Source organism: Ammospiza caudacuta, chromosome 1, assembly GCF_027887145.1.
Source record: "Ammospiza caudacuta isolate bAmmCau1 chromosome 1, bAmmCau1.pri, whole genome shotgun sequence".
In the NCBI taxonomy this organism is placed as follows: Eukaryota; Metazoa; Chordata; class Aves; order Passeriformes; family Passerellidae; genus Ammospiza; species Ammospiza caudacuta.
The window spans coordinates 25105060-25124062 of NC_080593.1; the positions used below are offsets into that span (position 1 = coordinate 25105060).

At 39.1% G+C, this 19003-nt stretch overlaps 1 protein-coding gene across 1 annotated transcript in view; it reads left to right on the forward strand.

The window, feature by feature from the left end:
* COL1A2 (collagen type I alpha 2 chain) overlaps window positions 1-17736 on the forward strand; it is a 35899-nt gene extending 18163 nt beyond the window's left edge. Inside the window, exons 25-51 of the mRNA XM_058825245.1 lie at window positions 178-231; window positions 858-911; window positions 1031-1084; window positions 1184-1237; window positions 2019-2063; window positions 3772-3870; window positions 4522-4629; window positions 5450-5503; window positions 6075-6128; window positions 6696-6749; window positions 6858-6911; window positions 7013-7120; window positions 8062-8115; window positions 8208-8261; window positions 9153-9314; window positions 10023-10130; window positions 10571-10678; window positions 11633-11686; window positions 11793-11900; window positions 12103-12156; window positions 12519-12626; window positions 13293-13346; window positions 13478-13585; window positions 13978-14224; window positions 14642-14835; window positions 16488-16730; window positions 17316-17736. Coding sequence (XP_058681228.1) covers window positions 178-231; window positions 858-911; window positions 1031-1084; window positions 1184-1237; window positions 2019-2063; window positions 3772-3870; window positions 4522-4629; window positions 5450-5503; window positions 6075-6128; window positions 6696-6749; window positions 6858-6911; window positions 7013-7120; window positions 8062-8115; window positions 8208-8261; window positions 9153-9314; window positions 10023-10130; window positions 10571-10678; window positions 11633-11686; window positions 11793-11900; window positions 12103-12156; window positions 12519-12626; window positions 13293-13346; window positions 13478-13585; window positions 13978-14224; window positions 14642-14835; window positions 16488-16730; window positions 17316-17462 — 2595 coding nt within the window. The 3' untranslated portion in view covers window positions 17463-17736. The remainder of the gene's footprint in view (window positions 1-177; window positions 232-857; window positions 912-1030; window positions 1085-1183; window positions 1238-2018; window positions 2064-3771; window positions 3871-4521; window positions 4630-5449; window positions 5504-6074; window positions 6129-6695; window positions 6750-6857; window positions 6912-7012; window positions 7121-8061; window positions 8116-8207; window positions 8262-9152; window positions 9315-10022; window positions 10131-10570; window positions 10679-11632; window positions 11687-11792; window positions 11901-12102; window positions 12157-12518; window positions 12627-13292; window positions 13347-13477; window positions 13586-13977; window positions 14225-14641; window positions 14836-16487; window positions 16731-17315) is intronic.
* Window positions 17737-19003: the final 1267 nt, after the last annotated feature.

The window sequence follows — 19003 nt, forward strand, 5'->3', positions numbered from 1 at the left end:
ATTTTTGAGCTAATCTAAGTGATCCAAAAAGACAGATGGAGCTTGTGTATGTTTTAATTTGGGTTAAAGAAATGTTACAGTAAATCTTCTGGCAATGAGAAGTCTCTGCTTAGCAGTTTAAACTGAATCTAATATGAAGTGTTGGTTAACTTTTATATCTTTTTCTTTCAACTTCAGGGTGAACCTGGCAAACCTGGTGATAAAGGCAATGTTGGTCTTGCTGGCCCACGGGTACGTGGTTATATTTTCTTTATCACCTTCCAGAGAGAAAAAAAGTAGATTTTCCAAACCTCTGTAATAAGATAGCATTGGTTTGTGCAAGTATGACTAGATGATGAAATTAGAAAAGCCCTTAGGAATGCATTATTTTTAGCCTCATGTCAGTGGGAGCTATGACTTAATGGATAAATGAAAACTTCCCTTCTTGGGTATTAGTGGCATTATCCTATGAACAGAAAAAAATAGCACTCCCTATCCTTAAATCTTATAGCACAGTGTATGGTTTCTAATTAATCCTGTAAATTTCCACCTTTTAACTCATAGTTGAAACTTAGTAATTCTCCCATTTAAGGGAACCAAAAACAATCTTGTCTGGGAAAAATGCTATCAGCAAGATTTCTATAGTTCGTAATTCCAAAAGAAGTTTTCTTAACTATGAATGTGCTGTAATAACTAAAATTATGATAATTTAAAATTTTAAGCACCTTTAGTACCTCTGGCTGTGAAGTTCTTGCAAGTAAATGGTTAAGTTCAAAATAAACTGTGAGAGACATTTGGTTTTGGCAAATAATAATTTAGAGATATTACTCATATCAAATTAACACTTTGATAATAGCTTTCTACTTGAACATATACAGGGTGCTCCTGGTCCAGAGGGAAACAACGGTGCTCAAGGTCCTCCTGGAGTCACTGTAAGTAACAGCTTCCACACAAATCCAATTTGTGATTTATTTTTCATTAATGGGAATTCCCATTTTAAAATCCATTTCCCTGTATTTCAAGTTAATCACTTGTTTTTCTTTCCACCCAGGGCAACCAAGGTGCAAAGGGTGAAACCGGTCCTGCTGGCCCTCCTGGCTTCCAGGTGAGTAACTGTGTGCTCTGCTCCATCTTATCCATGGTTCCCAAAGCATGAAGAGCTTCTGCCTTAACTGTATTTGTGTTCTTCTCTCTTTACACTCAGGGTCTGCCAGGTCCCTCGGGTCCTGCTGGGGAGGCTGGTAAACCAGGCGAGAGGGTGAGTGACAGACACAGCACTCCATGCATGGGGAGGCATTGCATGAGGGCTGGGTTTGCAATGGCACACGTGCTGGAGCAAGAGCCTGGTGAATCTGTTTGCCAAAACAAAGCAATCAGGGTAACATGCAAACTTTAATTTGCAAAAGTCCCTTTTGCCTTGGAGCTTGCATCATACTTCCTTTTTTAAAGTTTTGGTTTGAAACAGAGCAAAGATAGCCCTTTGCTTTTGGGACCTTAAGCAGTAATAAACTATGCTTCTTCCCCAGAAGAGAGAGTACATGAAAAATAATTTACTTCGCATTTCTTTCAAAATCTGCAAGGTTCAGTCTAACTTGCACTATTCCATTTATGTTTTTGCACCTCAGCTGATTTCAGGGAATGTACAATGGTATCCAGCTGAGGTGGTTCAGTTGTAATTCATGCTCTAGCTGCTGCACAGTTAGTGTGAGATGTACTCTGCAAGTTGTGCATCCTTTGCGTCATAATCACCTTTAACATTTATAGTTACATCTGTCCCCGTAAAAGAGTTTACATTGCATATACCTGAAAAAAGAGCTTTCAATTTAATAACTAACTCTTCAGATGAAAAAATATTATCTAATGTCTACCTTGAGATACTGTGTAGCTGGAGGAAAAGGGCTTATTTCCATGTATGGAATAGATTGTCTGAAACTTTCCAATATGCTGTTGCAATTTGAGAATTTCCATTTGTTGCTAAGAAACAAAGAACAATTTAAGCAAGTAAAATAAACTTTACCTCTATATCTACTTTCTTCTAGGGTCTTCATGGTGAATTTGGTGTCCCTGGTCCTGCTGGCCCAAGAGTGAGTAACTCATTTGAAATCTGGTACAGACTGTCTTATTAATGTGATCAGTAATAATAATAACTATGTACATTTCTGAAATCAGAAACCAGAATAGTCATTAGAAGGTATTGCCTCCCACTTCCCTTTAATTCTGAACTTTCAATCGACATCCTCCAAGAGCTTTGTGTGGATGCCTTCCTGCCTGACAGGAGGATCCCATTTATGTAGAGCAATGAGTAGTTTATAAAGGACTCAATTAAGTATTTGCTTTCCAAATCTGCCTCTAAAGAGATTGATATTTAACCTACTTCTGTTTCTTCTTCTTTTCTTCTGACTTGCAGATTAAATGTATCCAGTGACAAATATTCCCATTCACTCTTAAAAGTTACTCCAATCAGCTTAAACAGCAATTTTGCTCCCTATGTTTCAGTGCCCTGAGTCTGTATCAAAAACCACATGCTCTAAACACTAATTTTTCCATTTCATTCAAGCCAAGTTCCCTTTGTCTTAGCAGTAGCAGGTATTTTCCTCTACTCTAGCTTGCCCTAAGCATCACATATTGAGCTCCCAGTGTATTTCATCCAGTATTCCAAATTAGGCCTTACTGATGCTTTATACACAAAACTAACACTTCCTAATAGTAACCCACTGCTTGTGCCAGATCATATTTTCCTTTTACATGTGTGCATCATATAGTTAGCTATTACCTTTCCCTTTCAGTCATTTTCACCATTGAAGCCTCCATTTACAGCAAAATTTGCAGTTTTGATGCCTAAATAAATGTCCCGGTACTTGCACTCTTGATTTTTATCTCTTTGCTGTGATAGCTATCTAGCAGGTTGTTCACTTCTTCCTGTGTAGTCTGCCAGTCCTTCTTCCTGTTGACAAATCCTTCCTTTGTGATATCTGCATATTTCTTCTTTTTCTGCCTCTTTGTAATTAACAAAATGTATGAAAAAAAATTAATTTAGGAACATCTCTACAATATAAATTAATCTGTTGCTCATTAGTACTTTTTACTGGTGAGCTAACTCCCCTTAAGTCAGTTCTTTAACCACGTTATAGTTCTTACACAAATTCCAAATTCTCCAGCATAACTAAAAACACCCTTATACCTTATTAGATTATTCACTGATATCCAGTTTGATCACACCGAGATAATTTGAGATATCTTTAGTAAAACTAGTGTTTCTATCTTTGATAGATCTATTGTGCATTTAAATTGAGTTTCTGGCTACTTCCATGTGTCCAGATCTATGATTCAGAATTTGACCTTATACCTGTTATAATGTACAGGTCACATTAGCAGGCTTTAGGTGTTACCTTTATTATTCTCCTATCACCAGGCGCTTGCCACTGTAAAAATAATTGTTTGCCAATTACTATCCCTTTAATTTCATTAGAATTCATTATTTGTCCTAAAACAGAATCTCCATTTGACAGTAGGATGCCTGTTAACAGAACAAGCACAGTAGCCAAAATCCATGTTCAAGAAGTATCAATACTTTGTTGTCAGCCATTGTCATGATGCAAGAATTCATTACTCCATTCTGATACTTTTTTGTCAAAAGCTAGAGCCAGTTCTTATGACCAATTTATTTAATAGCTGCACAATCCTAATTAAAGGTTTGTTCAGATAAAAATGTGCCATGCTGTCACTGCTCCCAGCCAGTGGTTTCAGCAGAGAGCAATCCAAGGAAGCCCTCAGATCAGTCTGTCTCCTTAGGGTGAGCGTGGTCCTCCTGGCGAGAGCGGCGCTGTTGGTCCCGCTGGTCCCATTGGCAGCCGTGGTCCCTCTGGCCCCCCAGGCCCCGATGGTAACAAGGTATGACTTCTCCAGCTGCCATTGCCTTACTGCTGAATTCCTGATCAATACTGTCCAAAACCTCTCTCCAAGTGGTGAAGTTTCATCCCAGCTCATCCACACTAATATTAAATGGGTTTATATTTAGTAATATGGATGATGGGAGGGGAAGTCAGTTTGAATACAGGTTGTCAGCTGGAGATGCTGGTTTTCTGTTTGGAGATAGGATCTGAGATTCTGACCAAAATTCATGCTGACTTCTGTTTATATCCACACCTACTTTACACAGGAAGCTCTTGTCTCTAGTTAGTAATATTTTCCCCCAGATATTAGGTCAATAATAAGTGATCATCTAGTAAATTATGATGTTGGCTTGATGCTAAATGAATCTGGGTCTTAGTTTTCTAGATTTCCATGGCTAGTCTTTCTACAGAAGTTTAGTTTGGAAAATGGACCTAAAACCACAGGAGCCCACAGAATCAGTGAGAGCATTCGCATCTAGCATCTTCACTAGCTGGAAAAGTAAAACATGTACAATAGCTTGAGACAAAAATGTTACTACTCACACTGTTTACAACCAAGTAGAATGGTGGGCAGAATAGTAATGATGATTTTGTTCCAAATTGTGTGAGTGACTTGACCCTGACTTCCATGATATGCTGTTGCTGCTAGGGTGAGCCTGGCAATGTTGGTGCTGCTGGTGCTCCCGGTCCTGCTGGCCCTGGTGGAATCCCAGGAGAGAGAGGTGTTGCTGGTGTTCCAGGAGGCAAGGGTGAAAAGGTAAGATGGACAACTGGCTTGTTACTGCATGCACAGGTTTGAGATGACTAAATTTCATTACTTGGAAAAACCTGCGTGTTACCCCAATGTGACTTTTATTTACTGTGAAACTGTATTACTCAATGGTCCGCAAGTAGAGGTTTTGTTGGTCTAAGGGACTGACTGTCATTTCCAAGGTGCTATCCTAAAACTTTTTTAAAAACGCTATGTATTGACATGCAGAATAATGACAAGCACTAGACTGTATTAAGAAAAAAAAAACAGAGAGAACAGAGTGCTGATCTGGTTTCTTGACTTTAGTGATGGTCTGAAAATAACTTTTTGTTATATGAAACATGTGGCATTTTATGTGTCTGCCTATACGACATCATTTTAATAGCTGTTTTCTTGCTTCATATAGAAGGTATAATGTTAATAGCTAGAAGAACTTTTACAGATGGCTATCTCTTGACTAAAAGAAAAGAGATTTTGAGGGGGATTTATATTCATCATTTGTAATATACATAGACTTAGTTTTCAATTTCTAATTCCATTCAAAATTCTTGGTACCTGAGAGGAGCCAAAAAGGCTTCCCATGACAGAAGCAGGTTTATTCTGAAAAGCATGCCAGTCCCCTTTCCAAACATTCACTTTGCCAGTCAGTACCTACTCAGCAATAAGAATAAAATAATCAACACTCATTTCTCCAGGAAACCTAGCATAAGGTTTTTGTATGATGTCTAAGTAATGCACAGATAGCAAACAGCTCAAGACTTTTCATACAAACTGTTGTGTTCACTACCAATACAATTTATACAATTTTTGCCACTGTGTGTTCCAGGGTGCCCCAGGTCTGAGAGGTGATACGGGTGCAACAGGAAGAGATGGTGCTCGTGTAAGTATCTTCTGGTTCTACTCCACCTTACCTTGCTACACCTCAGAAATTAAACAACTGAGAAGAATGGGAAATGCGTGTTCCGAACATTGTGTTGCGTTACTGTTTGTAGCTGCTCATTTTTGATACAAATCAATGTAATTTTGTTGCCCCTTGTCCAAGGATGATTGAATTCAGGAGGAGAGAGAGAGAAAAGCGATCACTTCTCATGCATCCAAGCAGAGAAATTACATGAGCAGAGTATTTTACAGACATTGCACAGATGTTCAGTGTGATAGTGAACTTTAATTTCATGGGCTCAGCCCAGGCAGCTAATTTTAAAGGCAGCCTACAAAGTTACACAAAACGATCCTTAATTTGAGATTTCAGGTGTCTTTCTTAGGATTCATACTCTGGGAAGGAAAATAACAGAATAGGTTTTGTTTTATAAAGTCATGTATCCTTTATATTGAGAACATCTGAAAGAAAGTTAGTTACACATCTTTCTTCAGGGGGAAAGGGAAAGCCTATTTAAAGTAGTTGGTCCTACTTACATTTTGTTTGAAACCATGTCCTGTCTCCTGGCCCATAGGGTCTGCCTGGTGCTATTGGTGCTCCTGGCCCTGCTGGTGGTGCTGGTGATCGGGTAAGTCTACTCTTTGAATGAAAAAATGCCTTTTTGCTACAGTTTACTCACACATGAATATTAAAGATGAGTTCCATAAAAAACAATTCCATCTTTCTAGTTTACACCAGTTCTTTAAGTTTTTCAGATTCAGGAAGCAAGGGCTTTTGGGAATATTCAGTGAAGCTTGCCATAGAACCTCAAAACTTTTTCTAAAAGGGCAGGGAAGGGAATGCACATCTCCATGGCAGTGGGTTGTATCTGGAGAGGATTCTGAATCAGCCTTGGGCTGAATTTTTCCCAACTGAGGTTAAACTCCACAATCCTACTTGCACTGTGAGAGGAGATTTTGATACAATGATGAATAACCCACATGAGCTCAGAATGATACGTTATGCTGTCTGAGAATCATTCGATACTATTAATACAGGGTGGATCAAAACCAGAAGCATTTTCAGTAACATCCTCTGTAGTGGAGCTCCAAGGAGACTCACTATTTGTATCTGTACCACAGGAGCATTCCTGTTCTGGCTGCAGACATTTGGCTCTGACATTTCCCAGTGTCAAAGTGTTTTGTGTATCTTTTAGGGAGAAGGAGGTCCTGCTGGTCCTGCTGGTCCTGCTGGTGCCCGTGGTATCCCTGTAAGTTGCAATTTCTATAATTATTTCTGTGTCAAAGACATGATGTTCAGAAAACTGCTCTTTTAAAGATCATTCTAACCAGTCGTCTCTACTTTGTCCTCTCTCTAGGGTGAACGTGGTGAGCCTGGTCCTGTAGGTCCCAGTGGATTTGCTGGACCCCCTGTAAGTTTTGTTTGCACTTTCCTCATATTGATGCCATAACCTTCCTCTATTTCCCCTGCAAGGTTTTCAGTTCCTCATTTTGCCTGTTTTTCTGCCCACAGGGTGCAGCTGGTCAGCCTGGTGCTAAAGGCGAGCGCGGGCCCAAAGGACCTAAGGGTGAAACTGGACCAACTGGTGCCATTGGCCCAATCGGTGCTTCTGGACCACCAGTAAGTGAATTGTGTCTTTGTGAAATGCATCGTTCCCAACTCTGCCATGCAAGCAATACATTACCCTGAAAGCCTTGAATTCTGAAAAGGTAATGAAAGAAAGAAACAAAACTTCAAGCTAGGCTGTGAGAAAAGTTAAACTGCTGATTTTCACACGTTATGTAAAATTTTATCAATCTATTTATGTGGGCTCAGATCGTGAGTCTGGAACTGAAGTGAAGAGAAAATAATAACTAATTTTCAACTTGCACTGAAGATCAGCAAAATCACTCTATCTTGGACCATTCAGGGGGTGATTGTGGGTAAGTTCTGAGCTGAGGATGTTGACACTTTTCTCTCAAAGATGGGATGAGCTGTCAAAGTCGAATTTTCAGACTCAGTCATCCAGAAGCATGTGTGCAAATTTGTCTGTGCACCCATTTGCACACAGGCTTTTCATGTGCTGGCACCTTTATAGCCCAAAGTTGTATACTGCCTCACATGCATATTACTGGAGAACTGGTTGAAATGATGCAGAAAGTCAGACCCATGTACTTCAAATACCACAGAGTGTTGCAGGATATCGTGGCTTGGGTTACTTATTGTATGATTTTAATACCAATACCAGGCTCTTGCACTACGTGACTGTATTAGTCACACAGTGCAAACAGAGGATTTGATGATTTTACCCTGCTTTCACATTTTGACTTACAGATTTGTTTAGATGCATGTAACATTTGCAAGGAAATTAATCTGAACCATAAATGCCTTATGCAACTTTTCTCAGGCTTTATGATACCGATTTAAAATGTGTGTGAGAATTTAATACCCTATTGTTGGGATAGGCGTGGTGTAAAAGTCACTTTAGTTTTCACAATAGTGAGACTGAGCCCTTATTCTAAGCAGGGAGCATTAATTGCCTTTGCTTGATCCCTCTCTCTTTTTCAATCCTTCCTGCTTAGGGTCCCACTGGTGCTGCTGGTCCTGCTGGCCCTCGCGGTGATGCTGGTCCTCCTGTAAGTCTTCAGGCTTTTAGAACTGACATTGTTGCTTTCAGGAAGTTATTGTTTCCTTTAAACCTAATCTTCATTTTCAAATTTGTTTTTAGGGCATGACTGGTTTCCCTGGTGCTGCTGGAAGAGTTGGTCCTCCTGGCCCTGCTGTAAGTAACTAGTGAAGAAATGTAATGGGGGATAAGTCAGAAGCTGCTTTGCTTAGTGACAGTCCTAACTTTTGTTTCATTGATGTGGATCATAATTGCACTGGAATAACCTCAGATCCTAATAGAACTGGATGAGAAAAAAATCCAATTGTTCAAACTCTCAGAGTACAACCTATGCATTTAATTTGTGAGTTTTTATAAGCCATAAATCATCCCTATGCCTCTTGAAGTACCCAACCATTTCCAAAAATCAGTGTTTATTTGCTTTTGTTCAAACAAATGGCTATACAATTACTCATAATGGAGTGAAATAAGAAGGTCATGTCCAATCTGCAGAATGTTAAAGTTATTGTATGTCTACATTTTCTAAAGTACCTGCAGTTCTAGTGCCATTCTTGAGCAGGGCAAACTCACTCTGTTTTGGAATGTGAATATTTTTTATTTTTCAGCAAGAAATTCTCATTCTAGACTGACATTTGTAGTCTTTCCTTTTCAAAGGTGTTTCCAACCTTTACCAAAAGGCACTTCTTTTCTTAGATAGTCTAGATTTAAATAAATTTTAAATCCCATTATCCAAAGCAAATAATCCTCTTGAATCGGGAGATACTAGGTATTTTTTTCTCATTGCAATTAATGCAAAAAGAAACAGGTCTATATTTTCCCACCAAATTTTGCTGCTTTTGCCTGCCCAGAGTTTAAAAAAAAAAAAAAGGCAGTGAAATTATTCTACTGCTTCCAGCTCTCCACTGCTAACAAAGCAATAGGAATTGCTGCTTTGGAGCAGCTGATGACCTGTTTGTTGCAAGGGACTATTTTTTTCACATGGACTTAAAATGAAATTTTATCCCCAGGTCTATATTGTAATGGTATCATATTCATACTCAATCCTAGGGCATCACTGGTCCCCCTGGTCCTCCTGGCCCAGCTGGCAAGGATGGTCCTCGAGGTCTGCGTGGTGATGTTGGGCCAGTTGGCCGCACTGGTGAACAAGGTATTGCTGGCCCACCTGGTTTTGCTGGTGAGAAAGGTCCATCTGGAGAGGCTGGTGCTGCTGTAAGTTACTGAGTATCACATCTCATTAAAAATGTTTCTCTTCATGTGAATGTTATGGCTTCTGAGATACTTCTGGTGTTTGTGAAGGGCTTTTCTACTTTTTCCACAAATTTAGCAAAGCCTTTAAGTAGAAGCTCCACTGAGATGCAAGAAATTGTTCATATGCATGCTTGACAAATATGCCATAAAAAGTGAGCCTGATCCCTGCGTCAGAGTTTTCTTTCTCTTTTTCTCTTGTGCTGAATTGTATCTTTCTCTAACTACAGAAGAAATAGATATTTAGTCTGAGAAATGGAAGTACATCTTCTGCTCTGAAATTGATCCTCATGTATAGAAAAAGAAAGAACCTGTGAATGTCCATTTAGAGCAATCTCAATTCATAGCTGCACCATAAACTCTGATTTGTGGGGATCACAAGGTTAAAGTTGTCTCCGCACATGTTGACGTAGAATTATGTAAATAAATTAATTACTTTTGACTATCTTTAAGCTTTCACATCCAGAATTACTGTCTTTTTTTAAAAGTCATACATATTGAAGTAAGCACTTGTGTGCAATACCACAATTGTTACTCAACAAAAAAAATTATAGAAATTTCTTCTGTGATCTGCAAAAATTGTATCTGAGAACGCAATTTTCAGTATCACTGATGCGTATGTTACATTTATTTTTGTCTATTAATATAAATATTATTCCCTTCATGTCACAGGGTCCTCCTGGTACCCCAGGTCCTCAGGGTATTCTTGGTGCTCCTGGTATCCTTGGTCTGCCTGGCTCTCGGGGAGAACGTGGTCTTCCAGGCATCTCTGGAGCAACAGTGAGTATATGATTAGTAAACTGCTTTAAACAGATAACATGTAAGGAAAAAGAAAAAACCCACACACACTTGAGGTCCTGTCTTATGGGAAACCAGGGAGATGCAGATTACGCTGTTTCCTTTGCTGTTGGAAACATAGGATGTGGACCTACCCGACGTAGATCAATGGAAGAAATTATGGCTTATTGCAGCCAAGCCAGTATTATCTGCAAGTGAGCAAATTTCTGAATGTCAGAAATGTTAATAAGTTTCTGGTAATAACATTTAGAATGTAGATAACATTTGATATAGATAGGTATGTTTCTTGTGTCCTGATTCTTTTTTCCTTCCCAAACTCATTGCAGAAAAATGTTGCTCTTAGATAAAGGCTAAAAGTTCTGTTAGACTGGTTTGTGTTGTATTATAATGTCACATTTTGTTACATTTTGTTCCTGTATTAGGGTGAACCTGGTCCCCTGGGTGTTTCTGGTCCTCCTGGTGCCCGTGGTCCCTCTGGTCCTGTGGGTTCTCCTGGTCCAAATGGTGCTCCTGGTGAAGCTGGACGTGATGTAAGCTGTCTTTTATCCTCTTCAGGTTTCTTTTTCTTCATTCTGATCCAAATATCAATACTCATAAAAAGTAGACGGAACTGGAGGCTGTTCTGCTAGCAAACTTGTAGAATGTCTTAAGAGAAAATTATATCAGGATCTTTATAGACATGGATTCCTATGCCCAGCTAGGTGACAGAATTTTTAAAGCAAAAGTTGTGTCTGAAGTACGTCCTGAAGGCACTCTCAGAATATTTTCACTTTTTACTTAAATGCCAAGAAAGATAGAGTGGGGAACATACATATCTTTCATGAAAGTATAAAAACTGCAGCCTACAGCCATATCAGGGAAGCTTATATGATAACCTGAAACATAGTTAATACAGTATGAATAAAAATCTTGTAGAGACTGCAGAATTTGAAGGAGAACAGAGAATAGTAATTTTAAAATCCCAAACTTTTGTTTCATTGGAATTTTCTGAATGAAAATGGGGGGTTTTGGACACAGCCTAAGTGCTGAAGTGAAATTAATATTCACAAAGGAAACCATTTAACCTTCTGAAGTACCACAGCAAAGTAATTTAGTTGTGGCTGTTGTTTCAGGTCTTTTCCCTCCACTGGCATTTTTCTTCTAAAAAGAATGATGAAAAATATTTTAAGAGTTTTAAAAGTTTTAAAAATTGCAAGCTAGTGAAGACCACTATTGTCTTAGCCTTTTCATTTAGAGAAATGTTGCAAAGCCCAGCAATTTTTTCCTTTACTGAACCTAAAACATTTGAAGATAATTTTAGTTTCCTGAGAACGTTAGGCATTTGAGAATGACGTGTATAAGGAAGAGGTTTTTTCTCTTTAAGATTTATACTATCCTATCTCAGTATCTTCTTACTCTCACTGTAAGCAATTAGACTGAGACGGTGTTCTGTGTGAGATGAAAGGTGATGGAATTTATTAATTTTTTTCATGGTATTTTAATAGGGCAATCCTGGTAATGATGGTCCTCCAGGCCGTGATGGTGCTCCTGGCTTCAAGGTAACTTGTTTCTTTTTCTTGTATTTCATTGTCATGGAAGAAATATTCCAATATATGTAAGTCAGTAATAACACAATGTGTCTCTGTTGCATTCCTTTGTTCCCAGGGTGAGCGTGGTGCTCCTGGTAATCCTGGTCCCAGCGGTGCTCTGGGTGCCCCTGGTCCTCATGGCCAAGTTGGTCCTTCTGGAAAGCCTGGAAACCGTGGTGAACCTGTAAGTCAATGAGATTATGCTATACTTTAACTTTCTGTATTAAGGTCTAAGAGGACTAAGACTTGTCTATCCTATATACAAAGTACAACCCACCTCTACTATGCATAGATAACTACTTCACTTTCTCCAGAGATGTGTTGACCATGGAACCTTCATTAGAACAATATACAGCAGTGACATTTATTCTGTGTTCTTGTTTCAGGGCCCTGCTGGTGCTGTCGGTCCTGCTGGTGCTTTTGGTCCAAGAGGTCTTGCTGTAAGTCTGATTTTTAAATACATTACCACATTACCGAATACATTACATTTCTCTTCTTGATGCAAGAAGAGAAAACATGCTTTATCAATAAGGACCCATAACTGCGATCAAGGGGCCCAAACAATAATGCTTAAGGATCTGAAAATATTTAGGAACTTAGAATCTCAGTTAGCATTCTCTTTTGTAGGATAAATGCTGAAGCTTTTAGGATTTGCACTCTTCCTGGATGTGTTAGGGAGATGTCCATTATATACATTGGGATGTGACTTAATGTAGAATATTTACACTTAATTCTGGCTTTGACAGGAGTATGTTCTTGAAGCTTTCTAATTTATTCCTTTGACACCTATATCCCTTCCTAGGGCCCACAAGGTCCCCGTGGTGAGAAAGGTGTGCCTGGTGATAAGGGGCCAAGAGGTCTGCCTGGCTTGAAGGGACACAATGGATTGCAGGGTCTTCCTGGTCTTGCTGTAAGTAAATGATTTTCTGGGTTTTGAGTATAATGAGCAAAAAAACCAAAAATGGTCACACTAGCAAGGAATTACATATGCACAACATGGTATGTTAATACCACTACTCCACTCTGCAGCAACTTCAAAATGAAGAGCCATAAATAGTCTCTTTAACATTCACTGGTTTTTGTACAAAATTGAAGATTCTGGTATTGGCATTAGACTGTGACTACCATTAGTTCCCTTGAAGCTCAATTGCATTTGGCTAATGAAGAATTAAAAAATCTTCTGCCTTTGTTTTAATATTATTTCTTATTTTGACCAGAAATTGTACAACTTTTATCTCAGAAAAGCCTAAGTAATTTGTGGATTTTCTTCCCTCTAAACTATCAACTGTCTATCAACTTTAAGGATTCTGACTTTTCTTTTAAAACCTTCTCTGAGGATCAGAAGAAACAATATAAAGAATTTTGTAGGTTATCCTCTTAAATATATCTTGACTGCCTCTCTCCTCTCTTCCCAAAACAAGCATTTTATACCCTAACTCCTCTCATAAATGTCATAAGCCCTAGATTCCCATTCTCTGAACCCAGATACACATTACATACATTTCCCTCTTGAATCAAGCAAGCACAAACGTGTTCCACTGCTCTTTTTTTGATGACGGTGTATCTTTCCCAATAGGGCCAACATGGTGATCAAGGTCCTCCTGGTAACATTGGCCCTGCTGGCCCAAGGGTAAGTGAATTTCAGGATATATTCAAATAACTCTCATTCTCATTGTGCAATATATATGTATGCTCCCATCCATATGAATCCCTATTTGTAGCATTTTTACTGTCGAGTAAACTGTTCAAATTTCCTTTTAGGGTCCACCTGGTCCTTCTGGTCCTCCTGGTAAAGATGGTCGCAATGGTCTCCCTGGACCTATTGGCCCTGCTGGTGTGCGTGGCTCTCACGGTCACCAAGGTCCTGCTGTGAGTATAAACTTTTTGTTGTTGTTGATTCAACACATTTATGTTACACTATAAGCCTAGTAATCACATCACTTCAGAAGCCTAGCAGTTTAATAATGCGCATGGTTTTATTTCTTAAAAAAGATATTTAAAATTAGGGAAATGTTTAATAGACCTGAACTTAAAGGTTTTCTTTGCTCCTTATGGCCAGAGTGCAAACGCACAAAGGAGATGTGGTAGTCCTGCACTGTGCGTCTTCCACTGCTTCAAGCCATAGCAGTCACCATGTGTGCTGCCTCCAATTAGAGCTGAGAGTGCCAGGAGTTAACTAGGAGTATGCATGTGTGGAAGCATTTCTTTAAAAGCATATCTCTAACAGAATCTTTTTGTCTTCTGCTTTTAAAAAACTTCAGGGCCCTCCTGGCCCTCCTGGTCCCCCTGGGCCCCCTGGTCCCAATGGTGGTGGATATGAAGTTGGCTTTGATGCAGAATACTACCGGGCTGATCAGCCTTCTCTCAGACCCAAGGATTATGAAGTTGATGCCACTCTGAAAACACTGAACAACCAAATTGAGACCCTGCTGACCCCAGAAGGCTCCAAAAAGAACCCAGCTCGCACCTGCCGTGACCTCAGACTTAGCCACCCAGAATGGAGCAGCGGTATGTTAATGCCAGATGTTTGCCCCTTCTGGCTCTGGGAGCATTTCCAGGGCATTAGCTTTCTTCAGTGAAAGGTATCCTTGGCCACGTGGCAAAAATACTAAATGAGCAATGAAGAAGTTCTTTCTGCCTCCACTGAAAATAGATACAGTTACAACCTGAAAGGCTCTTTGTAGATATTGTCACACATTATTGCACTAATTTTCCAAAATAACACAAAAATATTTAACCCTTGCTTTTAAATACAGTTTCTTATACACTAACAATCCAAAATACCTGTTTCCCACTTATCACCTTAATATTGCCCCTAGCTGTGATATTTATGGCCTGGGTTCGTATATCAGATGAGTGAATATGAACTGCATGGAGAGTTTATGCTGAGTGAACCATGATTTACGTTTCTTCCCTCAATGGCAGGCTTCTACTGGATTGACCCCAACCAAGGCTGCACTGCAGATGCCATTAGAGCATACTGTGATTTTTCTACTGGTGAGACATGCATCTATGCCAACCCCGACAATATTCCTGCTAAGAACTGGTATATCAACAAGAATCCCAAGGACAAGAAGCAGCACATATGGTTTGGTGAAACTATCAATGGTGGCAGCCAGGTAAGTGATGTATGGCAGGGTGATTATTTCCTTCAGCACTGTCTGAAGAGTTCTCAATTCGCTAACACTCAGAAGCAAGCAGATAAATTAAGTTCTTAGGGGAGAAATATGAAAAAGCCAGCTACCTTTTATCTGAAGGGCAAAGAGCTCTGATTCTGATTTAGGTCAGTTTGTTAAAAGTACTTCTCAGTATTGTTCTAACTCTTCTTGATGTCTGCAAGTGATCAATTCAGCTTGACTAATGGTTATTGTTAAGGGAAGCCTGTACTGTAATATGGTACATATAAAGACAGTCCAGAAAATGTCTGAACAATTAAAAACATCAATCTTTTTATCAATATTTTTGTACAACACTGTTCCTGGACAGATATCTATATTACACATCACAGATTCTGAGTGTATGCCATGATGACATTCAGAATTTTAGGTGTAAGTGAAAACAAGAGCTACTACTTGCATGTTAGACACTTTCCCAGCAAATTGCAAATATATCACTTTCGTACAGCTAAGGAGATTTAATTACCTAATTCTTAAATGAAATTGAGTTATATTGTGGTGAAGTGTCTAAGATGAGATTTAATCACATTGGATCACAACAGTCTAGGGTCCTGTTTCTTAGAGTGGCTAAAAGTACATGTTGTAGAAAGAATATAAGAGTGAAGAAAACATTGGTACTATCCACAGACACTAGTGTATTAAAAAAAGTTTCAAAACTCTATCAAAAAAGATTTCACAGTTTTATTGAGACAGACATTTTTCATGTGTAGCTGTGGGAACAGTAGATTGTCTTCCTTGAATTTATCTGATCTTGTCTCTGAATCCATATAAACTGTTAACACCATACCTTGGAACAGAACTCTACAGTTCAACTACATCCACTTCTGTCTGGTTGTCAGTCTAGCTCCTACTACTTTTATTTTGTGCTCTTTAGCTCTGGAATGGCAATAGAAAAGTGATTGCAGACTTGTGATTAGTTTTTTGTCTTTTTAAAGCTCCTAGCTGTCATGGTTTAAGCTCAGATAGAAATTAGGTACCATTGCCACTTGCTCAACTCCCTCTTTCTTCCCCCCAATACACCCTAGTAGAAGGGGGAGGAGAATCAAAGTAAAACTGGCATCTTAAGATAAAAATAGTTTAATATTTGAAAATAAAATATGGTAACAATGGAAAATAATAATGATAATAAAAAGGAAAACAATAGGTGATGCAAAATGTCATTGCTAACCACCTGCTGACTTGTGCCAGACCCTTTTGCTTCCTGAACCCAGACTAGCTGCCTTTTTGGGTTACTTCATCCCAGTTTATATACTGAGCATTATTTTTTATGCTGTTGAATATCCCTTTGGTCAGCCCAGCTCACCTGTCCCAGCTATGCTCCCTGCCAGTTTCTTTTGCACACTTCCTCACTGGCAGAGCCTGAGACAGAAAAAAAAAGATAAGTATTCTTGACTTAGCAAAAATCTGAAACATCAGTGAGTTTTCAACACCATTCTCATTCCAAATCCAGAACACAGCACTGTATCAGCAACTGAGAAGAAATTAACTCTACTCTAGCTAAAATCAGGAGACTAGAGCAGCTATCACACATTTTCATTACCAACATCCTCCTTTCCCCCACAATACAGCTGACTGGGTTCCTCTCTGTTTTTCAGTTTGAGTACAACAGTGAAGGAGTGACCTCCAAGGATATGGCCACCCAACTCGCCTTCATGCGTCTGCTGGCCAACCATGCCTCCCAGAACATCACCTACCACTGCAAGAACAGCATTGCCTACATGGATGCAGAAACTGGCAACCTTAAGAAGGCTGTTGTGCTGCAGGGATCCAATGACGTCGAGCTGCGAGCTGAAGGCAACAGCAGATTCACTTTCAGTGTTCTTGAGGATGGCTGCTCTGTAAGTAACACAGAAACCACGGGCATGGTGACTGCCCAGGCCTAAGCATGTGATTAGGGATAGAGTTGTGCTTTAATTTATAATTAGATTATTGGTCAAACCAGCAAAATTTTGCCTGGTGAAGATACATAGCCTAAAAACCCAACCATGGCAGATCCTTAACAAGTGGGAAGGAAGAGGTTACAAAAAAATTATACCTTGTACTGTACGTGTGGCCAAAAAAACAGTTTTCAGAGGGACCAGATCCAAGTTCTGTGTAAACAGAAGATTGATAAGAAAACAATGCACATGCTATAGAAGGGGCAGGATCTTTAAGTCCTGAAACAATCAGGCAGAGTTCTCTTAGGATCTAATACCATTTTGAATAATATGGTAGCTTGTATACAGCATCACATCAGACTACAGAAGATTCAAGTAAATAATTTTTCTATATTGGAGATCTAAATAGTTGGATGTGGGTATCTGATTTGCAAACAATACAAGCAAAATTATTATGAAATTATTTCAGGAATTATCCATTCAGGTGAAATAATTCTTAATACTGTGAACAATGCGATAACAACTGCAATGAATCTTCTCTTACAGAGAAAGAACAACGAATGGGGCAAAACAATCATTGAATACAGAACAAATAAGCCATCCCGCTTGCCCATCCTTGACATTGCACCTTTGGATATTGGCGGCGCTGACCAAGAATTCGGTTTGGACATTGGCCCAGTCTGTTTTAAATGAATGAACTAAAATTAACTTAAAGCCTCTCCCAAATTATTCTCTTGTCATTTCTTTTATAATGAAAGCTGACTCCTTCCATTTCCTCTGTTCATCTACTTGCTTAAACTCTGGGCGAAAGAGAAGGAGAAGAATTGATTGGAGCATTGTGCAATGAAATTTAATACAGCCCCAAATGGACTTGGAAGTCTTTCAAGATTTAACACCTTGTTTTGGGAAATGTCAGCCTTTGTAAAGAAAAAAAAAACAAAATAAAAAGTCATGAAAGTTTGCACCATTTGTGGCCTTTGAATATCTTCCACAGAGGAAGTTTAAATCCATGACTTCCAAAGGTTTAAACTACCTCATACACTAAATGAAGAGTGATCCACATCTTTTGTAGGAACTTCTCCATATGATCTGAGGTACTTTCAATTCCACTCAAAATACAGTGGTGCTAATTGCATAATTACAGAGTATCTTTCCAATACTTGAACTTTGATGGTGCTAGTAGCATTTAAAGTATTGCTTCTCTGTTTCTTTGAAGTCTGTCTTAAAACTTAGGATGCCCTGTCTCACCCACAGCTTAAGCATGTGGATAATTTTTCTTCCTCTTTGTCTTCTTCCTCCAAAATCAGGTGTTCCCACTTTCAAATTTCATTTCAATCTTCTACTATGGGTAAAAAAAAAAGTCATCATTTCTCAAAAAAAGAAAGAAAATGTATTTTGTATATGTGAGATGTTTAAATAAATTGTGAAAAAATGAAATAAAGCATGTCCCGTGTTCCAAAAGAAACTATTTAATAAATTACTTGCTTAGATGCATTGGAGAATCTCAGACCAAGATTTTAGCACATTGCTATAAAACATTTTGTTAAAGCCTCAAAAGGTTGCCTACAACTCTCTTAAGGGTGTAATTGTCTACTTGACTCTTCATTTCAACACTAACTTCCGAGAAGTTCTCAAGAAACTCAGTAACTCTGTGCCTCATAGTATGAGAAGTTCAGGAGCAGAAATAATTCCATCCTTTTTTCCAACTACTAAGTAGGATTATTGGGTGCAGAAGGATCATCATCTGACTTGAAGGTGGAAGGAAACTGAAGCTTCCCTCTTTCACTTGAGGACAGAAAGCTCCTGGCTGTTGATAGAGCTGAGCTGGCTGATGCTGGGCTGTAACCAGCAGAACTGTACCTGTGCACTTTAGAAGGATGTGCAAACACCTATGCCAAAAATTTCAAATTGAGTTGTTTTGTCAGGAAGGTCAGTATTAGGCCCTTACAGCTTGTTCAGTTGTGTATGGGACACAGAACCATATGCTTTTGCTATCCTTAATAATTTACTGTCACACAAACCACCATGAGAAGCAAAGACTTCTTCTCTGAGACCATTTAGAAGACTGCTGAAAATCCTAAATGAACTGAAATTCCAACAGCCATGTTTTTGTAATTGGGAAGGTGCTTGAGAGAACCCAGAGAGGACCATGAAGACAACAGCAAAAGCATGTAAGGCAAGAGGTGAGATGGCCAGACAGAACCCCCGAAGAGTGGCATGAAGGAAATAACCAG